General features: G+C 37.4%; 2 protein-coding genes across 2 annotated transcripts in view; one reads left to right on the top strand and one right to left on the bottom strand.

Annotated features, from left to right (window-relative positions):
• Positions 1 to 3: 3 nt before the first annotated feature.
• On the bottom strand, positions 4 to 6,237 carry taldo1 (transaldolase 1). The gene is made up of 8 exons (XM_077518897.1): positions 6,069 to 6,237; positions 3,396 to 3,519; positions 3,151 to 3,258; positions 2,786 to 2,917; positions 2,421 to 2,596; positions 1,043 to 1,240; positions 678 to 823; positions 4 to 609 (listed from the first exon to the last, which is right to left on the bottom strand). Exons 1-8 carry the CDS (start codon positions 6,166 to 6,168, stop codon positions 577 to 579), a joined length of 1,017 nt encoding a protein of 338 aa, XP_077375023.1. The 5' UTR covers positions 6,169 to 6,237; the 3' UTR covers positions 4 to 576.
• Positions 6,238 to 12,896: 6,659 nt separating this feature from the next.
• The window catches only part of tspan4a (tetraspanin 4a), a 130,606-nt gene continuing 119,689 nt past the window's right edge, over positions 12,897 to 23,813 (top strand). The window contains exon 1 of the mRNA XM_077518900.1: positions 12,897 to 12,949. The gene's annotated coding sequence lies outside the window, so the exon portion shown is untranslated. The remainder of the gene's footprint in view (positions 12,950 to 23,813) is intronic.

The following is a 23,813-nucleotide window of genomic DNA, read 5'->3' as shown; positions in this document are numbered from 1 at the left end:
GGATTCTCCAAAAATATTTATTGCGTTTGGCAATTACAAGTTATTTCGGTGTCCTTTTGCGCGTTTTTCCCGCTTTCTTGAAAGAATAGATACCAACATTTTTATCCATGTGTACAGAACTTAATTCGAAGACAAGAAAGCAACAACTAAACTGCTTAAAATTTTGATTTATTATATATTTCTTGGCAAGAACATAAAATTTGGGCGGTAGACATTCCCGCTAGGCTGACAGTCAATTCAAACACTAGTTCTTCTGGTTAAATGCGCTTGAGATCCTCGCTAGTATAGTCTCATAATGAAACCCTCTGGAATGATATATTCCCCTCTGGTAAAATATCACAAAATGCATCAACAACAGTATCATTCACGGAACATTTGGTCACATTAGACTTTGCTCCATTTGAAGAGTGGATGGGAGATGGTCTTTCAAAAAAGGGAGGCTTCTTGAATTTGATCAGAGGAATGGAGAATGTTTTCTAGTGCTTTCAAAATGCCTCTCAAATAGAAGCTAGCAAAAAAGGCAGAGTCCTGACTCAAAACTTTGCATCAACGTGCCAGGATATTTCCCATGTCCCCCTACTGACCATTCTTAACATGGAGCATTTTCTCCTGAAATGACATTAAGAACACTTGTAAGAAAACTGTGCAATAATCAAAACATTCAAGTCTCGTCTTACCTTGAGCATGGCCTCCAACTTGACGGCATCCGCAGCAAACTTGCGGATGCCGTCAGACAGTTTTTCAACTGCCATGCGGTCCTCGTTGTGTTGCCAGCGGAAGTCCTTCTCATCCAGGTGGACCTTTGGTAGATTGCAATCCTTCGCTATAGATACAAATTTAGGTCAGTGTGGAAATTCTGTAGATTGTGAAATACAAAACAGGCCAGAGTACTCGTATTACTCAAACTACTCTTAAAACCGAAATAATGGCAACAACTAAAAATATCTTCAAAACCATATATACATAAAACATGTTTTTGCTGTTTTAATGTTTTACTGGTTAGAGTGCTCTACAATATAGCTTTAGGAGGTGAGCACATTACCTGTTTCCACAGCAAGCATCTGTGTGACAGTGCAGTGATCCTGGCTGAGTTCTTCAAGCAGCCCAGGAGAGATAGTGAGCAGATCGCATCCAGCCAGGGCTTTGACTTGGCCCGTGTTTCGGAAAGAAGCACCCATCACCACAGTGCTGTAACCAAACTTCTTGTAGTAGTTGTATATCTTGGTCACACTCTGAACACCTGTTTAAAAAAAAAAAAAATGCAACAAGGGAATGAGGAAGTTAAGGAAACGGGAACAACTACAATGACATTGTCAGTCTACCGTATCACTATCAGAAAATTCCTTCAGAAAAGCAACCAGACCAGACTACCAGCTGCAAGGCACAAGCACGAGCTGTAGTTTCAAAAGATATCTACATGCACATACTGTATAAGAGCATAATTATTTTTTTTCGTTTGGGGGGAAACGGGAGAGAGAGAAAAAAAAACAAACACTTTACATCCGAGTACTGTAAGTCGCAGGACCAGTGAAACTTTGAAAACAAGTGTATTTATTAGGGGTGTCAGGCGATTATTATTATCATTATTATTATTATTATTATTAATTACTCGCATGACTTAAATAGTTAAATGATTAATTACAAATTGTATATCTGTTCTAAGTGTAAAATAAAATATTTTAAGCTTTCATACATTGTTAAAACAAGTGGGGAAAAATGTTAAACGAATAGAAATATGGCTGCATCTTCGAGTCAGATACATTTCATAATTCAGAAATTTGAGTTAAAATTAAAAAGATGTACTGTACTGTAAAAACAAGTGTGATATTGAGGTCATTATCTGCCACTAGATGGCATAATTGCATTCATAAGACTGTGACAAATCTGCGCATTTTTCATTTCACATTAAATCTAACACGAAAAAACTTCTGAAATTCTGCACATTTTTAAAATTGTAAAATACAACTCGACCCCACAATCTCCACAAATACATGCATTATTATTAAATTTATTACTGCTAAACTTGGATTTGGACCCGTCTTCGGAGCTATGACTCGAATTCCCCCACTAGTTTGATTTGATTAATATCCAAATGAATTACCAAATTACCAATCGACTTTGATAGCACACCGTTTACATTATCTGTCACATTTGGAGCTCACAGGAAGCTACGCATGTGCGTAATACTCACTGGCTTTAATACCTTTGCTCTGCTGGTTCTATAACACAACTTCAGAGTCCAAAAAGTTTTACACAAAATCAATATTAAACAGATGACAAGAAAGCTAGGTTTAGAGCTGTCAATTGAGAGCAAAGGCCAAACAACATCCTGGGTTGAAATGAGAGAAAAAAACAGTTGATCCATTCTTTCATGAAATGAAAGGGGTGGGGGAAAAAATAAATAAATAAATCTTCAGTACCTGGGTCTTCATGGGGCTCGTAGGTTTTGCGGTCGGTGTTTTCCTTGTACCAGTCGAGGATGCGCCCAACGAAGGGTGAGATGAGTGTTACTTTTGCTTCTGCACAGGCTACTGCTTGTGCAAAAGAGAAAAGCAGGGTCATGTTGCAGTGAACGCCGTGCTTGGCTTCAAGCTCCCTAAAGCAGAGCACATTACATCACATTTTAGTCACACAAGAAGTGGTAAGACAATCAATTGGCATTAGTCCATCAACATTCATTATTGTGTTCTACTGGACCAGTCTTAATCAAATCCAAAAATCTAGTAGTCATCCTGCTTCGAGTCCAAAAATCAAAAAGGAAGCTGATGTCCCATCACACACTCACTTGCCAGCTTGGATTCCCTCCCATGTAGATGAGAGCTTGATGAGTACCCGCTCCTTACGGATTCCAGCTTCCTCGTACAGTGCAATGAGCCTCAAGGCCTTAGCCACCATTTCTTCTTTGTCGAAAGACAGTCTGTGAAGTACAAATACATTTATCATAATCATTATAACCAGTAGTATTTGGTGGTTATTATACTTCCAAGCAAAACCATATGCAAGAGTTTGTAAAATATGTAGAGTTCAGAAGCAACAAGAAGCTAAAGGCAAGCCAATGAATATGCACAAATAAGCTCAATGTAGTCTTTCATACAAAATCACAGTATGTTTTGGAAATGTTTATAATAGGGAGCTTTTAACAACATGTACCTGGCGTCCACCTCAGTTGAGACTCTACCTGGGACCTTCTTGAGGATCTCGAGACCAAAACTCACAAACAGCTTGTCCATGGTGTTGGCGATCTGCTCATCCTCAGTTCTGAGCATAAAGGAAAGACACTCCTGGTCAAATCACTTTTGACATTTACATGTCAAGTTTTAGTTTTAACCTGAATCTTCAACATGTGGTATAGACATGCAGATTCATTAAAGTAAAATTTTAGCTCGAGCTCTTACCCGCCCTTGGCGATGCCATATTTGATGGCCTGATCTAGCAGTTTCTGATAGGCTGGCATTTTGGCGGCAGCTAGGATCAGAGAGGGGTTGGTGGTGGCATCCTGAGGCTTGTACTCATCAATGGCTGCAAGACATTGAATTGGTGCAGCAATTAGAGAAAAAATAAAAGAACCAACATATTAGCCAAGTCAAATCGAAAAATGATTCTGAAAATATAGACTTAAAGTGTTCTGAGAAATCCAGTTGCATGTAAGCTTTAATAGCACTTTATAGCTAAACAGTTAAAATCCTGGGGAGAAAAAAAAAGACAAAGTGAAGAATCACAAAAATCAAATCTGTATTAGGAAATAAAAGTGAAACGATTGTATTTCAGTTGACTTGACTTGCTATACACATAGGTCAAAATGAAAGATAATTTGAAGAACGAGGTGGATTTAAATCAAACACACAGCCAGTGTGAGACTAACAATTAAATGAACAAACCAGCGTTTTTAAACGCTGGGTTGGCCGTTCTCAATAGACATACGAGTGATGAGCTTTTTCACTCAGTGTGCCGTGGGTCAGCTTTACATTGTGGCAGCCTGAGCAGCACCAGACAGAGCTGCCAACTCTCCAGAGAACAAACCTATGTCTGTTCTCAGGAAAGTGTACTTCCAGTAATTTAATTTAATTTCTGGATACAAGTCATAACTAGATGAATGCTGCATCTGTTATGAGTCTTATTATGCAGATGTGTAGGAGCTCTATCAGTGTGAAATGAATGTTATTCTGTTATTCATCAGACAAACTAAAGAGGCCAAAGCCAACATGAAACTAAACACACACCAATATACAAAGCTGGAAGCCTTAATGCAATTTATCACTAAGATCTTGTTTGCATAATATTGACATGAAATAATCATTTTAGTGTACTGTTACTATACACCAATGAAGAGAAAAATGAACACAAATTTTCGAAAATTAGGTAAAACACGAGTGTGGGTGCCATGGCTACGGCAGAGGACACTTTTCCCCAAATAGTACCAGCTAAAGTAACACTAAAATGAGTTTAAAGTGTTATTTTTAAGTAAAACTATTTCATACAATCAGTTTCAAAATAAAACCGCTGTTGCATACTTTGACGATTGCAACGTTTCCGACAGGACTGGCTTACACCACAAACACGAGTTAAGAAAGTAGCTGGGGTTGCTCCATAATTAATTATCCAGTCAAAGTAATGAAACAATGATTCTAAGAAGAAACCCTCTTCTTCAAGCTCCTACTGTTATTCAAAAATTGCAATATTGTTTTTTTTTGTTTTTTTTTTTAAATGTCTTATCAGTTAGCTTTCAGACATTAGTAAAAAGCTTCTCGAGATGAAAATGTTGGTAATTCAGGTTTTTCACAACTGTGAATTAAAAAAATAAATAAATAAAATAGACTTCTTGCACAATTCATAAATAGAATACAAAACCGACTCCTGACTGTTGTGTACAGCTAATTGCCACCATTTTAATCAAAATTACAATTCCTATGTGACAAAGTTTCCCAATGTCCCAAAGGTTTGAGCTGGGGCCTCAAGTTAACCACATGACCTTGTGATTTCCAGCCACTGTACTTTAATGTGTCGCGAGAAATCCCGTGTGCCATCACTTAATTGGTCTGAAAGAAACCTGATTTATTTACTACAAATGAGTCAAATCAAATGACATCTTTGTTCATCTATACCAGCAAAGTACAGTTATAGGCAGAACAATTAAATGCTCTTCCACTAAATGGCAAAACAAACAACCTGCTGCTGTTCAAACAGAATACAATTAAACAGGCCTAATATCCACTCCAAATCATAACATTTATGAGAAAATTGCAATTAGATCATTATTTTAGTAAAAATAGTTTTAGTGACATATGACATTTTAGTTTGCCTAAAAAGTGTTAGCACCCCCGATTGAAAACATCTCTTGTGAAGTACTGTCTGGCCTTGGCTTGCAATAACAATGCTAGAATGTTAGACCCAATTCAGCTAATGTTATCCATATGTGATTCCCATGTTATTGAGACAAACCATCCCTGGTTTTGTTTCAACAAATGCAAGCTTCTAGGCAAACTGTCATGTCATCCTGACTGTGCAGTGTGCAAGCCTTTCCGCGTTTGCATCACAAGCTAACTGAATTACTCCATTTATTTCCTCATCAAGAGCCACTGGTGGAAACGGTAAAGTAAACCATGCAGAGGGAAGGAAGGCAAACCAGGAAGTAAAAATAGGCTCCTTCGTGTGTAACAACTTGGCCGCTTTTTCTAATCATAGTTCATACATATGCTGTTAAGTGAAATGACATGTTAATGTAATAAAGTTATCGAAATACCTTTTTTTTTTTTCACCAAGCTGCAGGAAAACTTTTTAAAAACTGCCTCCAGAGTGAAGTACGCAACTATTACGCAGGTAACCAAACAGGTTTAGCAGGTTAATCGGATTACTACTACTTGATCAATCAGTAGATAATGATAGTAAAGAAACGTCCACAAATATTAGAGTCGTCTGGTTAAGTCGACGGGCCTTACTCGCGCGATGCTAACATTCGTTGCTGTTTGGCTCGGATTAATTATTAACACGGCGGTCGTTCACATTAACGATGGAGCCTCCTTGCTCGCTAACCGGCTAGCATTAGCCGCTGGTGGAAGCGGGCATTTTACCGTTAAAGTCCCCCGTGTCGGCCACCACCACGGTGTACTTCTTCAACTGGTTGAGCGCCGACTCCATTTTTCGCCGTTTGTCTGGAGACACACTGTGCATGATGAGAGGCGACTGAGAGCTTTTATAGACACACAACACGTGAGCGCCGCGCAGCACGTCCGGGAAACAGCTATCGGGTACGCGCGCGCAGGAACATGACAGAAACGTTTTTTTTTTTAAATTTATTATTATTATCATTATTATCATTATTATTATTATTATTATTATTATTATTATTATTATTATTATTATTATTATTATTATTATTATTATTATTAGTATTATTAATATTATTATTATTATTATATTTTTTAAACATGACAGAAACTCAACAAACTCGCGTTTGTCTTTTCGGAGACGATTCTCGGGTTTTGTTGGGGGTTGGTAGAGGGGGGGATAAATACATATTTTGAGGGCGCTGAGCTCCAGGCCAGGCGTCTGTGACTGTGATAACCATAATAAAGGTTTTAAGATAAGACAGACATGTTGTAACTCTACTAAGCTAACTCATTTTGATACTGAAGCAGTTTTACAGTTATATTTTATTTTATGGAGTAGACACTTTAAATCAACTAAATGGATTGTTTTTTCTCTCTTTAGAATAAAATGCACAACATGCAAACTGCACTGTGAAAATTGATTTTTTGCCCTTGTAGATATTACCTTGGTTTCATAAATTATATTTACTATTTTGTTTTCAAGTATTCACAGTCAATTAAAAACATTAGGTATACTTCAATGTGCTACTTGATTTTAGGGATTAACGATATCCAAACATCACGATACGATATTATCACGATATGAAGGTCATGATACGATAATTATCACGATATTGTGAGGGGGTTGGCGATATTTAAAAAAAGATCACAATATTGTAAAAAAAACAAAAAAAACAGCTCATACTAAAAAAAAGCACAATATTGTGCTTTTATACATAACAGCAATGCATATAAACCACCTGCAATCTCTAATAACAATAGTGAGGCACTTGCGAATGCAAGCATACATTGATCGCTTCACAAGCAAATTAGGTTCCCCGTCATCTGACAATTAGCATAGATTTTAAATATAGAAGGCCAAAACATCCCTAATGAAAAGTAAATTGCACTAATAAACTAGCAATTAGAGGGTGCTACAACTGCATAAATGGAAATCAATCTGACTTTTTTAACAGATGTGTTCCTATTCAATTTTGTGAACATGACGACAGCGATATTGTGGCAGTGTTAATATCACGATATCACGATATTGTCCTTATCGTTAAATCCCTACTTGATTTATTCTGTGTACTGTGTTTACAGCAAATTTTGAAATACATTTTAAATGAAATTAATAATTAAGATTTACTCAGCTAATGTGTTTAATTTTAGACGTGCTAAAAATGAGTAAATTGACAAGAGAGAGATCCACCCACCCATCCATTTTCTTGACCGCTTATTCCTCACAAGGGTCGCAGGGGGTGCTCGCGCCTATCTCAGCTGGCTCTGGGCAGTAGGCAGGGGACACCCTGGACTGGTTGCCAGCCAATCGCAGGGCATTTGGGGTTAGTTGTTTGTATTTTATTTTGTAATTTGAATTTCTATTACAGTGACTGGGTTTCAGAACTAAACAAAAGGGCTTTCTTTAACATTATCTCTCATTGATTTTGTAGCGGCATGGTGATGACTGGTTAGCACGTCTGCTTCACATTGCAAAGGATGCTGGTTCGAGTCCAGGTCCTGGGTGGAGTTTGTATGGTTTCCCCGTGCTTCAATGGTTTTCTCCTGCATTCTGAAAAACATGCACTGTAGGTTAATTGGAGTGACTAAATTGTCCCTAGGTGTGATTGTGACTGTCTATGGTTGTCTTTATTTATTTCAAACGATTTAGTCCAAGTATTAACATGTATTGGGTTAAGAGTTCAGTATAATTAAGTGAAGTCAAATAGAAAAGGTTAATACAATTACTTGATTATTTCATATTGGTAATCAATTCATGTTGTTAACATTTACTTAATAAGCAATAGCTATGACCTAAATACAATAACTACACATTACTACATTACAGAAAAGAACTTTATAATTACGTTTAGTAAGGGTTACTTAATATTTCCCACATGTAATCAATCTTTAGTTGCATGTAAATGTTACTTAATTCTGTTGAGTGAGATATGCTTGATATTGAGTAGTAGAATTAACTTAATTGGAGTGAGTGCAAATACTTGCGAGATTTTTTTTAAGTAAATCTTACGACTTGTTTTTTTCCAGTGTGGAACACCCTCCTCATTTGTGGTTCAAGGATGACATAGTCGCTATCTTGAGTTGCTTTATTTTCAAAGCGGTAACAGCATTCCTGTTTTATTCAAGAGCTGCTATCAGCCACAACGAGAGGCACCTAGCTGCAAAAATGTGAAAATTGTCTCGGAAATGAAACGTGAAAGAACACCAGAAGTTCCTACGCGATTTTATTTTGGAATGCGTTGACGTCATTTCCCGTCTTCACAGTTGAGGCGTCTCCACAGGAGAGCCTGCACCGGAAGCAACCTCCCAGTGGAGGTCTGCATCCAGGTACTCTTGGGCGACAACTCACGCCCTCTGCCTCTGACTTCCTCTTTCTTGTCCCTTCTGTCCTTTGCCAGCTTCCTTTGCTTCTTTGCGCTTAAATTCAAAGAAATTACAGCAACACTTACAACAAAGCAAATAAAGAGGAATATTTAGGAATTGCACAGCTTCGCCATCTTTGACTACTAATGTAGACTATAAATCCTCTCTTTGCTCCTTGCCAGTAGAACCTTTGCTTTAAAATTAACAAATGCATGATTAAAACAGAGGGCAATGGTGCTGTCTCAGACAGGCCTAAACTTTGGAGAAGGAAAAAAAAACAAAAAAACGCATGCTAGTCCAGCCTTACTTAATGACCTATGATTAAATACAGCAATAATAACCCTCCACAGTTGTCTGTCTTATGTGCCCTGTGGTTGACTGGCGACCAGTACAGTGTAGTCACCCCAAATGAGCTGGAAATATTCTCCAGCTCCCCGTGTCTCATTATGAATAAATAACTGCTTTGATGTGATGATGATACAAAATGCAAATTATATAAAAATATTCATCCATCCATCGAAAACTAAAATTAGTGATTGGCTGGATTGTTTCTTGATTTGCTAATTGGTGACCTGGTTCCAAATTGTAAGGCCAGCAATTAGTTGGTTGTGGAGACTGCAGCCACCCGCTGGCATACATTTCAACATTTAAATTATTCTGTAAATTACAGGTTTGGCTTAGTCACATGCTTTATATCTAGATGAAAGAGCGTATTTGTCAAATGTGCCAATTACATACTAATTAATTTCTCAAATTCTTTGAGTCTGTAATTTCTGCTGGAGCTGGACAATCTCATTAATGTTGCTGCTTTTCCACAACCCCCCAAAAAGGCGAGTATAAAAGACTGCTGTTGTTGTCATAGTTTGCTGTACTCTTTTACGAGCTTTTAATCTCCCGATGAGTTGTGGCTATTTGAATATTATGTAAAGTCCAGGCAGACAAATTACTTGTTTTGAGTACCTTTCTATTGGATACATACATCCCTGCATACATACATGATTATGTAATATTATTTGCGTGATTGTATCAGCATCTGTGTTGAGACCTAAAGTATGTTAGCAATTTATTCTTCCCCATCATCACTGCAATAAAATTTGAATAATCCCTTTAAAAAAAAAATAAATAAATTATGATATACATAACCTTTGCCTCCCACCATGTTTCTGCATTTATAAAGCAACATTTCAACCTGCATGCTTGAGTTACATAATATTGCAGTGACATCCGTTCATGGTAAATGTGCATATTAACAATGTCTCCTTTAGGACGTTGGTAGTACAGAGCTTCACTTTGCTACCTTCCTACACTAGACTGAATTTGACCCTATGTCTAGGATTACCAGTCACAACTACAGTAGAATTGATGAATAGGTTGTTGGCATATTGCTTAAGAGTCTGCAAATTTAGCTAATTAGTGGCTTATTAAAAAGGTTCAGATTCAAATATTGGTTCAGGTCCTTTCTGTTTTCCATGTGTTTGATATCTAGCTGAAGACTGAAAATTGCTCTTCAGTGTGAATGAACCAGTGAATGCTTGTCCGTATATGTTTTAGTCCTGTCACTGATGATGCATCAGTACTGTATTTCACCATCAACAGGATAAGTGGTGTCGAACATGGATATGTGTGCAAGTAAGTATTTTTGCACCACATTACACTGCTAGAGTCAAGCTGCCCATTGACCTTTCAGACATGAGGAATGTTTTTTATTTGTTCCACATTGGGGAAATGCAGCTCATAAAACAATTGCTAAAATGATACAGTAGTACAATTTCCAGTAGTCAAGTCCTAAGAGAAATGAATAAGTAAGCTGAAGGATAAATATTGTGCAAACACACTCACATGAAATAAGGTTAGTTACAAAATAACAAAATGTATGTGAAATTGTTCCAATTTTTAGATATGACCAAAAACACGTTTTGCGAGGCTGAAGGTAACCTTCAACTCTGACCACCGAAATGTAATCTGAAAATCTGCAGTCCGACTGGATGTTTGTGCCAGATGTAATGATTCCCTCCAGGCCTTCCTGGTGCCAATATATTGTGTTTGTGAGATTGAGGTGACCTCAAAATAACCCCAAACTGGATGAGCAATTCGAAAATATGATACCTTTATCCACAATCCACAGTTGTAACTGGTTTTGAGGCTTAAAAAACAAACAAACCAAATCCCTTAACAAAACAACAAAATACCTCCCACACACGATTGTAGACCACTGTTAGGTAAAAAAAAAAATCCCCAAATAATTTTTATTAGATATATTTTATACCAGAAATATACATTGGTTCTCAGCCATACATGGTATAAACTGTGCTACAAAGTATTAGCCATATGCTGCTTTTGTTGATTATTTTTTAATTATCACTGTGTGGTATATCTAAAGAATGATCCTCAACATTTGCAAAACAGGAAGTGCATTTCTGAAAACTATGTGTATCAAAATACCATGGATTACCTTCAAAAGCCAGTCTCAAAACCCTTAGTTCATCACTCAAAAATGCCAACGGACATGTCAATATCATCAGAATGACAAGTCCTTGTGTACTGATAAGTCAGTCAAATTGCTTAGTCATGGTGTCATTGTGACAGTATAACCTGGAGGGATATACTTGTGTAAACGGTGGATGAAGTTTTGTTGACAATAATGACACATTATGCAACAACTTGTTGCAACAACTTGCTCCAACCATTTTTGCATGTAAAGACGTATGTGATGAACTAATGCCTGAATGTTGTGGTGGGTGAGGCTATTGACCCAGTATGTTTGCAAGTCAGTAGCACCGTGTCTTTAATAATAACACAATAGCATGGTAAAAGTATTTTTCCTTTAATAAAAAAAAATAAAATAAAAATAAAAATGACAGTGGTACTGTTGTTGTTCTCCTACCTCTCTTTGGCCCGGAGGACACGACGTCCACGATTTCCAAAAACATTATAATCAGTCAACATATAGTCTCCTTTACGTTTATGTATATAGTACTGTACATTTTGTATTTCATGTACATTTGTGTGGATTCATGATAAAACCTCCTGGTCTAAAAGTGTTAAAAATGGAATTTCTTATGAGTTGCCCATATAATTTGTTTGAAATAAACAGTTAGGGCATTATACCAGCATCACTTGAATAGTTTCTTTCTGAACAGTGATTCTGCCCGAAATGGGTGTGGTCCGAACATGTGGGGTGGCACCTATCACCCTAAATTCGGGACTCTTTTTCTCTCTTCAGAATTGAAGGCATTTGGAATTTACCAATTGGTATCTTCAAGTGACATCTCTTGAACAGAAAACAGCCATGAATTGCATGGACAGACTCGTATGTACTAAACAAAGAGTCAGGACTCATTCTGTCATCACATTATATTTTTCACACACACATGCATGCACACAATCGCAACACGCACAATTTGACGTGACAGGTATGATCATTGTGTGATCATTGGGTAAATTACAGTGTTTATCAGTCACTTTGGTACATGTCGACAATCATCCTCGAATTTTGCAAAACAGTAGGTGCCTTTCTCAAAACTGTTGTGAGTAAAACACCGTGGATTACATGCAAAAGCCAATCTCTTTCAGAGTGTCCTCCTTATATCAAAATCAAAAGTAAATAAATATGCCATTGAACATGTCAGTGCAATCAGAAAGACAAACGCTTGTGCCATATGACAGTCAAATTGTTTAGTTGTGTCAATATTTTAGTGTACCTTGAAGGGATATTCTGGTGTGACCTGGAGCTAGTTTTTGGATGACAATTGACAATTATTGCACTACATTATTACAATGGTCAAGCTGTTGCCCAAAAAATAATAATCAACCACATTTAGAAGGAACGTGTTTGTGTGACCATCATATTAGGCAGAGCCCAAACTTCACAGGCATTTTCCGCAGATCACCAAGATGTTGACTGTGTCAACTGATTGCTGTTCCCAAAAATGTTCCCAAAATATAATCCATACATGCCTCGCACATATAAACACCCTCCCAGGATTCTTCTCTTCATTCCACAATTTTAGTGAATTTCAGATTATAAACTGTCAAAGTATCTTCACAAAGCTCGGCATTTATAGCGCTTTAAAGTGCTACTGTTTTAACTGCCACTAGATGTCAGCATTTGTTTTCCAGGTCGAATGTCAGTCACATGTGCCCCCATGTGGCAGAAGGGAGAGAGAGGCTCTTTGGAGAGGAAAAAGCTTGGGAAGTTTTGCCACACTGCAGGAAAGAGAAAGAGCAGCCACTATAGAGAGAGTGAGCCATAATTAAGGGTAAGTTGTTTTCCTATTTGTCACCTTTCAAACTATGTAATATTTATTGGAAACACACATTCTTCTAATTCAGCTGCAAACTGCACTGTTTATGTAATTTATTTTTTATTTTTTGGTAAAGTTTTACAATTTGTGGATGCTCTGTTGTCAGAGAACTTGTTGAAGTGATTTAACTTTGATAAATGTAAGCACTGGTGGGTGTATGTTGTTTACTTAGGATGAATATCTGTAATGTTTCACTGTTTATCTTCAGCTGAATTTCTTGAATGAATGTTGCTCTTGCTTTACCTTAGGTACATAAATGATGCTTAATTTTAATGTTCACAGTTACGATGTGTTTTAAAAGTAAGTACCAAGTACGTGTTTGCACTGCTCAGTTACTTGCCGTATTTTCAAATGTCCTATTGTAAACATGTTGTGATGGTGCACACTGTGAACTCTGATAGGCCAAAGCATGTCTCCCTAGACCACGATGTAAGCCAGAAATAAACTTGTGGATAAGAACGACATTCCAGGGAGTATTCCCTCCCTTCATTTTCGCTTTTTGAAGGGCTTACAGGAACTTTGTTTGCCCCAGGACTTATAAAAAGCTATATTTCAGTGGATTTCACCACCTCAATATGTGTCCTCCTTATGTTGGTTGGTTTGTGGAGGTGTTATATGTTCCCAAAATAGTGTGTTCAGTTTGTTTTTTAGTGTGCTCATTAATTTTCATCACTGACTAATACACTGAAGGCAATAGGCCATATTTAATAGTAAGTTTTAAGAACAGGAGCTTTACCTTATTAAACCAAAGGTTACATTTTGACTTTCATGTATTTATTTGTTTTATGGATTCCTAATAATTAATATGAAGCTCAGAATCAGATCAATTGAATTGCTTGGCTCCTTCACGTCACCACTTGTTGAAGTCATTTGTGTTTCAAAACTAATGAAACAAAATTTATATTTCAGCCCACCAGGTGCCCAATGTCAAATTTATACAAAAAAAGCTCTCTAGATGTTAAAGGCCAGCAATTTTGTAAATGAATCACTACTCTGCATTGAATATAAAATACCTTGGATGTGCCCAGAGAGAAAAACGACACCATCAGCTGAATCTGGTGCGGCAATGCCTTGCTGGCATAGCATTAGTCAAATAAGAAGGCAGTCAAAAAACAGGGAAACATGTAAGCTCCCCAATCTCAGAACCCTGAGGTGGATGTATACAAATACATCGTTCAAAACAGCATGTGTACCAACATTATTAGGGTCTCTGGAGTGATGTACATCCATCATTAACCCATAATCAAATGCGTGTGTTATGGTGACAGGTTCACTGCATGATTAAATTGATAATTGAATGGATAACTGTTATTTGATGGTTGATGATGAAGTGCTGCCTCTATGACTGAAAATGTAATCAATGCTTTTTCTTTGTTAATGTGGGCTCAGGTGCATTTCACACTTGCTTATTTCTTTAAAAGTAAAAATCTCATTTAGGCCTCAAAACAACACTGACTCTGGTTGTCATGGTAATACAAAGCTGTTCTTGAGAGGGCGGGTTGACCCGTAGCTTATTTGCATAAGCCCCTACAACTGGTTGATTTCAAAAGGCTGTTAAATGGCGATGATAAGTCTGCTGCAATTGTAGATTCTTTGGGTATTTTGACCAAACCATGTGAGAGGTATCAGAGAACTGTTTTAAAGGGGAAGTCAACATTAAACAATTCTTGACAATAATATGTTATTTGTAACCTCACTAGTCTAAAAATGGCATTCTGATTACTATTACATTTGTTGAATATGAGTTACCCAGTAAAATCGACCCGTTTTTATCCATCTCAAGGGGCGGCCATTTTGCCACTTGCTGTCAACTGAAGATGACATCACAGCTGGCTACGATCAATCACAGCTCACTTGTTTTCAAATACTGAGCTGTGATTGGTTGTTACCTGAGACCTGACCAACTGTGATGTCATTTTCACTTGACACCAAGTGGCAAAATGGCCGGCTTCTGATATTCCTAAAAACTGCTGGATTTAGCTAGTTAACTCATATTCCACTCACGCAATATTAACCGGAATGCCGTATTGAGACTAATGAGGCTGCATATCATTGTCAATAATTATTTATTTGGGTTGACTTCAACTTTAAAATGTGAAGGAAAAAAACCCAGTATGTCTCCTTACTTAGACTGAATGATGTGAATGTGATCATTTGTCCCTGTCATTCAGTGTACTTTATAAGGGAAGTCAACCCAAAACTCTTCTTTATAATATGTTCTATGCGCCTTCACTAGTCTAAGTATGTCATGCTGATGAATGTTGCGTTTGTGGAATATGAAATAAACAGCAAAATCCACCTGTTTTTATCCATCTCAGAGGGCGGCCATTTTCCACTTGTTGTCAACAGAAGACAACACCATAGCTCTCAGGGCTTATGCTGCAGTTGAGGAGGATGGTCGGAAGTCGGATATATCCGAGTTGTTTTTTCCCAGTTCCGACCTGAAAGTGTTTGAGGCGAACGTAAACAACCAAAATGGCGGTTAATTTAATTGTTTTTTATTTTGGTCCTAAAAAATCATTTTGACCTCTAGACCTCTATTTTGCTTCATTTAGTATTTTCATCTTATTTCATAAGCATTCCATACAGTTAAGTAGTTGACCGTATAATTTAATGCAGGGAGATAGCGGCAATACTGTCACGTACGTTGCGTTATGTGGAGTTATGTCGAATATTTATGAATGAAGAAAGATATCTAGTTTTATACTCAAGTAAATTGTGTTTTGCCATTCAGAGTGACTTCACATTGTATTCCGCCGGTGAAGTCGGGGTCCTTTTTTTCTTCCAACTTCACAAGTGGAATTTCCGAGTTCAAGTATGATAACGTTCCCGTACACACTTCCTGGTTTGAACTCGGAAAAGTCCGACTTCCGACCATCCTCGAATGCAGCATTAGCTAGCTCCCAATCATGGCTCACCAGTTATCTGAGTTTGGTCATGTGACTTTCGCAAGCTGAGCAATTCATTTGTATATATTTTGGACACATGGCAGAACATTTAGCTGTCAACTCGAATCAAATAACAGAAACTACTTTGTCATGCTCTTTTTATATAACTAAATGACATGATGAATCTCTTGCTCTGTGAAAGTCCAGCGTGACTCCTTCCAGGATGTGCATGGAGACAGTTAAGAAAAAGGAGGCACCTTCCTTTTCCTGTGTCCTCGCATAGTTCATCAACTCCAGTGTGGCTGAAGTGACGCCTCATTTGGCAATATTAGCCCGTTGTTCACAGCCTGCGTCTGCCCACTGTCGTCAAGACTGATGCTGCTTTCAGCAATACATTCTTTACGTGTGTTTTCAGTGGATAACATTCCATAAGCCCTCGTGGTATTTACAAGGACACGGTGGAAAATTTAGTTCAGTAGAGAAGTGTGGAGTGTTTTCTTTAATAGTCACAGCCAGTTGGTGTGTTTGTGTAAGTGCACTTGTGTGGCTCACTTGTGGGCTTCTCTGGGTGTGGCAACACTCTGCAAATGTGCCCTGAACACTGGCTTTATTGTAGATGGCTTAAAAACAGGGTTGTAGTGTACTGCCGCCTAAATGTTTAAAGGTCTATTTGTGTTGTGCGTGCACTGGTGGCCTGATTGACCCGAATCTTAACTTCACGCATTTCACTCAAGTCTTTGTTTCCTTTTAATGCCAAGATTCAAGCTTTTCATACAGTATGTGTTATTTTGGAGTTAGGTAAAATGTGCAAGTGTGGGGACACTTTTCACTGCAGAATTAGCATATGGGATAGAAATGAAAAAGGTACGACTTCAGATCAAGGGAGAATTCTGGCTTGACAATAGGATACGATAAGAGTGAAATATTATGTCTTTGTAATCTCTTCTAAATTCTATTAATTTACACACACATGTCAAAAGAATTTATAAACAAAGAAACAAACAAACCTACCTTAAAATAATTTATTTTGGTTACCTTAATGTGCATATTTTCTCCACAGTGATATACTACATGGAATAACCAAATTCCTACTGGAAGTGATTATATTATTTTCAATTACATCCCACAAAATGGTTTTCCAGCTTATTCTGGTCTGTGCTTCACCACAACGAATAGAATTCAGTAGTTAGCCTTTATCCAGACATACTGTTTCAATACGCAAATGCAACATATGGTGTTACAAAACTGAAAAATTTTTTTTATTCATGTATTTATTTATTTATTTTTTGAAGTACAAAGTATGAAAAGCTTGAATTTGGAAGAATATTGGTTGTTTTATGTTTTGTTGTTCGCCCAGACCTTTCAGGGTGTAAAATATCAGCCGGCCTTGTACATTGTGAAAGGTCCATTTTGTCTCCTCGATGAGAACTCGCCCTGGAAAGAAAACCACAGTCTGTACCCACAATCTTTCAAGGCCTCTGACTCCCAGTCTCACACCCAGTTTAAGATCGACCAAAAAAATAAGAGTAGTGTTTTTCCCCTTCATTGCTTGATGTTTACGACTTCACATTCTTAGATTTTCATATCATCACAGCCATCAAAATGCTTTTCTAATGAGGCCCTCTATAATCTGTTCTATTTAAATATTTGTTTAGAGTGTTTCTCTGCATGTGGTAAAAATAGCAACAGTGATTTTGCATGGCTTATTTTTAGTTCTCTTGGGTGGTGCAAGAGCCATCTACTCTTTACATAACATTTACTTTTGCTTTACCGTAGATATACAAACTTGTTTGCATCCAATTTAATATAAGAGGAACATACCCTTTCCTCTGATTTGTTTGCAACAGTACCCCAAGCATCTTGTATACATTAATGTTTTATGCATTCGTGACATTTGATAAAGAGACCTGTTCCCTGAATTGTCTTCCAGACTCAAAAGGGTTAGAAACTCCTCCAAGCATGTTCATTGTCACCGCTCATATATTACAGTCAGGGTCTAAACAGAGTAAAATTTACACTCGGAAGAGATTAAAATATTCAGGGTGAATGTAATGTAAAACTTTAAGAAATGTCTACATTTATGGTTCTATTATGTTTTATCAGGAGTAATTTGAGGATGAAATAACATCTTACTTGGACATGTGCGCATAGTTGTTGATCACATCTTGATTTGATTGTTTAATATTCACTGTTTCTCTGAGCTGGTTAAATTGGATTAATCCGGGATTGATTTTTTATTTTTTTTTGGCTTGTGCCTCTCACTTATTTATACATTCTAGTGCAGCTGTAGCGCTCTGTTTTATGCTATGATGACTGATTCTGATGTTGTCCACAGAGGCCTGTGGCACATTCAGTTTAATTTTGTGAGCAATCTGAATGTTTAGACATCTAGAATATAAAGTATGCCCCACTGAGTAATTCATTTAATCGCCATAGTTATTAACTTAGCTTTCTGGAATTAAGAACCAACATTCAGAAACAAACACACTGGAATGTTTTTCAATTAAGCAATATAGAAAGTCACACTAACAAGAATGAATGCATTTTCATTTTCATAATAAATTCCTGAGGTAGTTTTACTCTCTGTACACTGTAAGAACAAACATGGAATGGAAGTGTGCTATGTGATGCACCAGCAACCAGTCTATGGAGAGAAATTTGTGTCTTTATTTTCAATCAAACAAAAAAGGAATTTGCAATCAAAAAAAAATTTCAATCAAACAAAAAGGGGATTTGCAACCTCAAATAAATTTTAATCAAACAAAAAAGTGTTTTCATATAAAATAAAAATTTGCAAACAAAAAAAAAACATTTCAAACATGGATTTGTATTTTAATAAAATCTTTTGCAAACATTTTTTTCGTTTTGTTTGCGAATCTGTTTTTTGGTTGCGAATCTGTTTTTTGATTGAAACCTGTTTTTTGGTTGCGAATCTTTTTCTGTGTTGTGTGGGCGGGGTCCTCCGTTCAACTGATGATAGAAGCCTTGTCATTGGTCAGCTTGGAAGCCGCTGCGACAACTTTCATTGGTCAGATAGGAATGGGGGTGTGACAATGTTCGTCTGACTATTTCCTGGTTCATTTTGTCCAGTCGCCGCCAGCATCGAGGTAAATATGACACCCCCCCCACTTCTAGTTTTCCGTTTTGTTTATCTGACATTTATCTAAAAGCAACCCTTGATCTATCGTTTATCCGGTGATTTGTTCTAACCATTACAATTAACGTAATCACTCACTCAGCATTGCTTAGCCATGTTGGCTAGCTAGGTAACTGATGGTCCGATACATGAGTCAGTCATGAAGCTATGTTGTTGGCAGTCAAAACACAAATATACGGCTAATTTGGGATAGCTGTTAGGATGAAGTTTTGTTGTTGTTTTTTTATACTCATAAAGAAACCTTTGCATTTGTTTCACATACAGGCAGGGCTGGGAATCGAATTTATTTACACTAGCTGCTTCCCCTAAATCTTGGATGTTTGAAGTAGAGATTAAATTCGTGATAATTCTGTGATTATTATTTATTGGTCCTGGTTGTTTACTGTATGAGTCAGATTGAAACAGAAGGGGAATCTGAGTTGTAGGTGTACTTTTGCAATTACACTGACTAGATTTTTTCTTTTAGAGTGCGAGTAGACCAAGGGGTAGAAAATGTAGACATAGCGAGATGCATGTTTACTGTAAGAGGAGCAGGCCAGGGCAGTTTTATTGCTGGTAAAAGCGTACATAACCAGAGGAAAAAACTTTATATGAGTAAAAGTTCTTGGAGTTACTGTAGCTTTCATAAATGTATTTGATATTACAGATCCAGCAAGCTGAAGAGACACTACCCTTGGACCATCACGGTGAACACGGGATCGTTATACCTGACATCCACTGTCGTTTACCTGAGGAAAGACTTGTTGCTTTACGGCAAATCAATCCAAACAAGGAGTCCTTGAGTTTTGGTCGCGTCATTTATTTGCAGACTCTCAATGTTGCTTCTAGTGCTAGTGTCTCGCGGCCCAAAGGGTCATTTAAATTTATGTAAAAAATGAAAATAAATTCCTGTGTAAAACAGTTTCTTTTATTTCATAAAAAAAAGCATGCATATGAACTAACAACCAGTCAATTATTCAGCATTTTATAGATTTTATACAGACATTTTTCTCAAGAAATGATTGGCCTGCCAACAAGAAATCAAGAAAGCTCAGAAAATGAACTGTTAAACTTAAAACAAACATTTTGGTAGGAACAGCCTGTAATTACTCAAAAAAAATGAAATGGATGTGATTTTTTTTTTTTTTTTGCCCTTTCAATTACACTGTGTCAAATCTGGCATCAAAGGTGATAGCAGTCAGTAGATGTGATTTAAAGGAATGGTAATCACTCATATGAGCAGTTGGAAATGTAATGGTGTTTGTGCAGGTGGTAACATAATGTGTGACCTGGCATGTGTACCTCACAATTGTGGTCAAAGTTTATTGATATTTTAAATTGCTCTCTGTCTGACATAAGCAGGTGCTTGTGGCCCTGCTCAGTTATCCACAGCATCACCTCATGAAGAGAGGTGACCAACCACCAACTTCATCTTCTGCATCTAAAAAGTAAAGAAAAGTGTGCTTGAATTAAGTACCAAACATGTAAAAAAAAAAAATTCTGACAAAGTTATGTTTGACACATGTTTTGAACATTATTGAAACAGGAAAACTACAATGAAACAATCACAGGAACTAAATGTATTTATATTACGTAATCTCAGTCACTTCCTCTGTATTTCAAACACCCAAGACATAATAAATGTAGTAGAGGCTACTTATTTCAATGACCAGAACTTCTCATAAGTGATTAATAATTAGCATTTTATTAATGTAATGATGTAATGTCATAAAATAATCAGGAATAAGCATAATAACAGCTATCTCAGCAGGCCGTTTATTTGGGCCGTTTCTCGTACCAACAAAACATCACGATTCATGACTAGACTAACCAAAATCAAACGGTTACGTGGCCTGGATCCTAGTAGTAGCAGTGTCACCGCTTTGACGGTGCATGAGTTCCCCCTCTTTTTCAACCTGACTCGTACAGTAAACAACCAGGACCAATAAATAATAATCACAGAATTATCACGAATTTAATCCAAGATTTAGGGGAAGCAGCTAGTGTAAATAAATTCGATTCCCAGCCCTGCCTGTATGTGAAACAAATGCAAAGGTTTCTTTATGAGTATAAAAAAACAACAACAAAACTTCATCCTATCAGCTATCCCAAATTAGCCGTATATTTGTGTTTTGACTGCCAACAACATAGCTTCATGACTGACTCATGTATCGGACCATCAGTTACCTAGCTAGCTAACATGGCTAAGCAATGCTGAGTGAGTGATTACGTTAATTGTAATGGTTAGAACAAATCACCGGATAAACGATAGATCAAGGGTTGCTTTTAGATAAATGTCAGATAAACAAAACGGAGAACTAGAAGTGTGTGTGTGTGTGTGTGGGGGGGGGGTGTCATATTTACCTCGATGCTGGCGGCGACTGGACAAAATGAACCAGGAAATAGTCAGACGAACATTGTCACACCCCCATTCCTATCTGACCAATGAAAGTTGTCGCAGCGGCTTCCAAGCTGACCAATGACAAGGCTTCTATCATCGGTTGAACGGAGGACCCCGCCCACACAACACAGAAAAAGATTCGCAACCAAAAAACAGGTCTCAATCAAAAAACAGATTCGCAACCAAAAAACAGATTCGCAACCAAAAAACAGATTCGCAAACAAAACGAAAAAAATGTTTGCAAAAGATTTTTAAAATACAAATCCATGTTTGAAATGTTTTTTTTTGTTTGCAAATTTTTATTTTATATGAAAACCCTTTTTTGTTTGATTAAAATTTATTTGAGGTTGCAAATCCCCTTTTTGTTTGATTGAAATTTTTTTTTGATTGGAAATCCCCTTTTTGTTTGATTGAAATTTTTTTTTGATTGCAAATTCCTTTTTTGTTTGATTGAAAATAAAGACACAAATTTCTCTCCATACCAGTCCAGGTTGTAGTTTGCATTTCGCCACAAAGTCCGGTGGAATTGGCTCCCGCCACCTGTGACCTACAGTACAGAACAGTATAAGAGGCATTAAAAATGGATGGATGGATGGCAAGATGAATGTCAATATAGAAGAAAAATAATAAAGCAAAAACACAATGCAATCAAAAACGGTTTTCCCTCTGGTACCACCTTTGTTTGGTTTGATTAACTTACAGACGGTATTACATTCAGCTCTATAAGCATCTATTAGTCACCACATGACATTATATTGACCACAATCAGTTTCTATGCATTCCCTTACACACACACACTCTTACCACATACATTTTTTTTTTAAAGTAATGCAAATACATACATACATACATACATACATACATACTGTCATGGTGGATGCGAGTGATCGCCAGAGGGTGGACCCAAATGCGAGGAAACACGGCAGGGAGACAGTAATGGAGGGTAATGAGACGAACTTTGAGACACAAAGAGTTAGTTGAGAAGCCGAAGACAGGACGGGGCGTGACTGGACGGGATGTGAGTTGCCATGACTGGACATGTTGGGAGAAGACTGATCGCCAAGAGTTGACTGGACGAGAGAACACTGGTTGCCAATTGACGAGAGTAGGCAGGTCGCCAAGACTGGATGAGGCAAGGCTGGTCGCCATGACTGAACTGTGTGACTTGGCAGAACGTGGGGAACTTGGCAGAACGAAGATGACTTAACAGCAACGGTGACAAGGAGGACTTGATGAAGGTGAGGGTGACTAGAGACGGAACGAGACGAGACGGAACGGAACGGAACGAACGAACGAACGAACGAACGACTTCCCCACATAACCTCGACAATGCTCACACACAGAGTGGACAAACACAACAAACTCAATACACTAACGCTAATGAAACACACCTGGGGAACACAGTTGGCTAAGGGCACTGATTGGTCACACAGACTGGGAAGGGAAGAAGCACGCAGGTGGACGAGGTTAGACATAACGAGACAAGGGGAGAAATCAAGAACACATGACAAACACCAACCACAGACAAAAACAACAATAATACTCAATACTAAAGAAAAACACCGAACCAAAACATACATAAATATATACATACATACATTGCGGTCAGAAAACTAGAATATCGAGGACAAGTCTGTTTATTTCTATATTTTGTTTTAAAAAAAGTGAAACCTTTATGTTCTATTAGTTCACCACATACAAAGTGAAATATTTAGTCTCCCAGCAGAGTCTGGAGAAGCTCGAAATTCAAACTGCTTTGAGTCCAGTGTGGAGTTTCTGCAGTCAGTGATGGTTTGGGGATCAGTGTCAATTGCTGGTGTGGTTTCATTGTCTTTGATGAAGTTCACAGTCAACGGAGCTGCTCTGACATTTTAGAGCACTTTTTGCTCACACATGCTTTTTGGTGAAAATGACTTTATTTATTTTAAAACTACCAATACCTGCTTTAATAGCCAAGGAATAACAACACATGATTGGCCAGCAAACTGGCCTGACTTGAACCCCACTGAAAATTGCTGTTGTATTGTCAAGAGGAAGACGAGGTAACAAAAACCTTGAAATGTAGATCATTTAATGGCCGATATTAAAGCATTTTGGGCTACACCTGAACTATGCCAAAGGCTGATTGTCTCCATGTAACGCCACCTTGATGCTGTCATTATTGTAAAAAGAGCTCCAACAAAGTGCTAAGGGCATATGAGTTTAACACACTTTTCAGAAGGTCAACATTTCTGTGTTTGAGATTCTTTTTTTGTTGGTCACATAAAATATTCAGATTTTATTCTTATTTTATTATTTTTGTGTCCTTCTGCCATAATCATCAAAATTGACACAAATATAAGCTTGAAATGTTTCACTTGTGTGTGTGTGTGGTGAACATGCAAGTTTAACTAT

The sequence above is a fragment of the Festucalex cinctus genome, chromosome 4, assembly GCF_051991245.1.
Source record: "Festucalex cinctus isolate MCC-2025b chromosome 4, RoL_Fcin_1.0, whole genome shotgun sequence".
Classification (NCBI taxonomy): Eukaryota; Metazoa; Chordata; class Actinopteri; order Syngnathiformes; family Syngnathidae; genus Festucalex; species Festucalex cinctus.
This window is presented reverse-complemented; position numbering and strand designations above follow the sequence as displayed.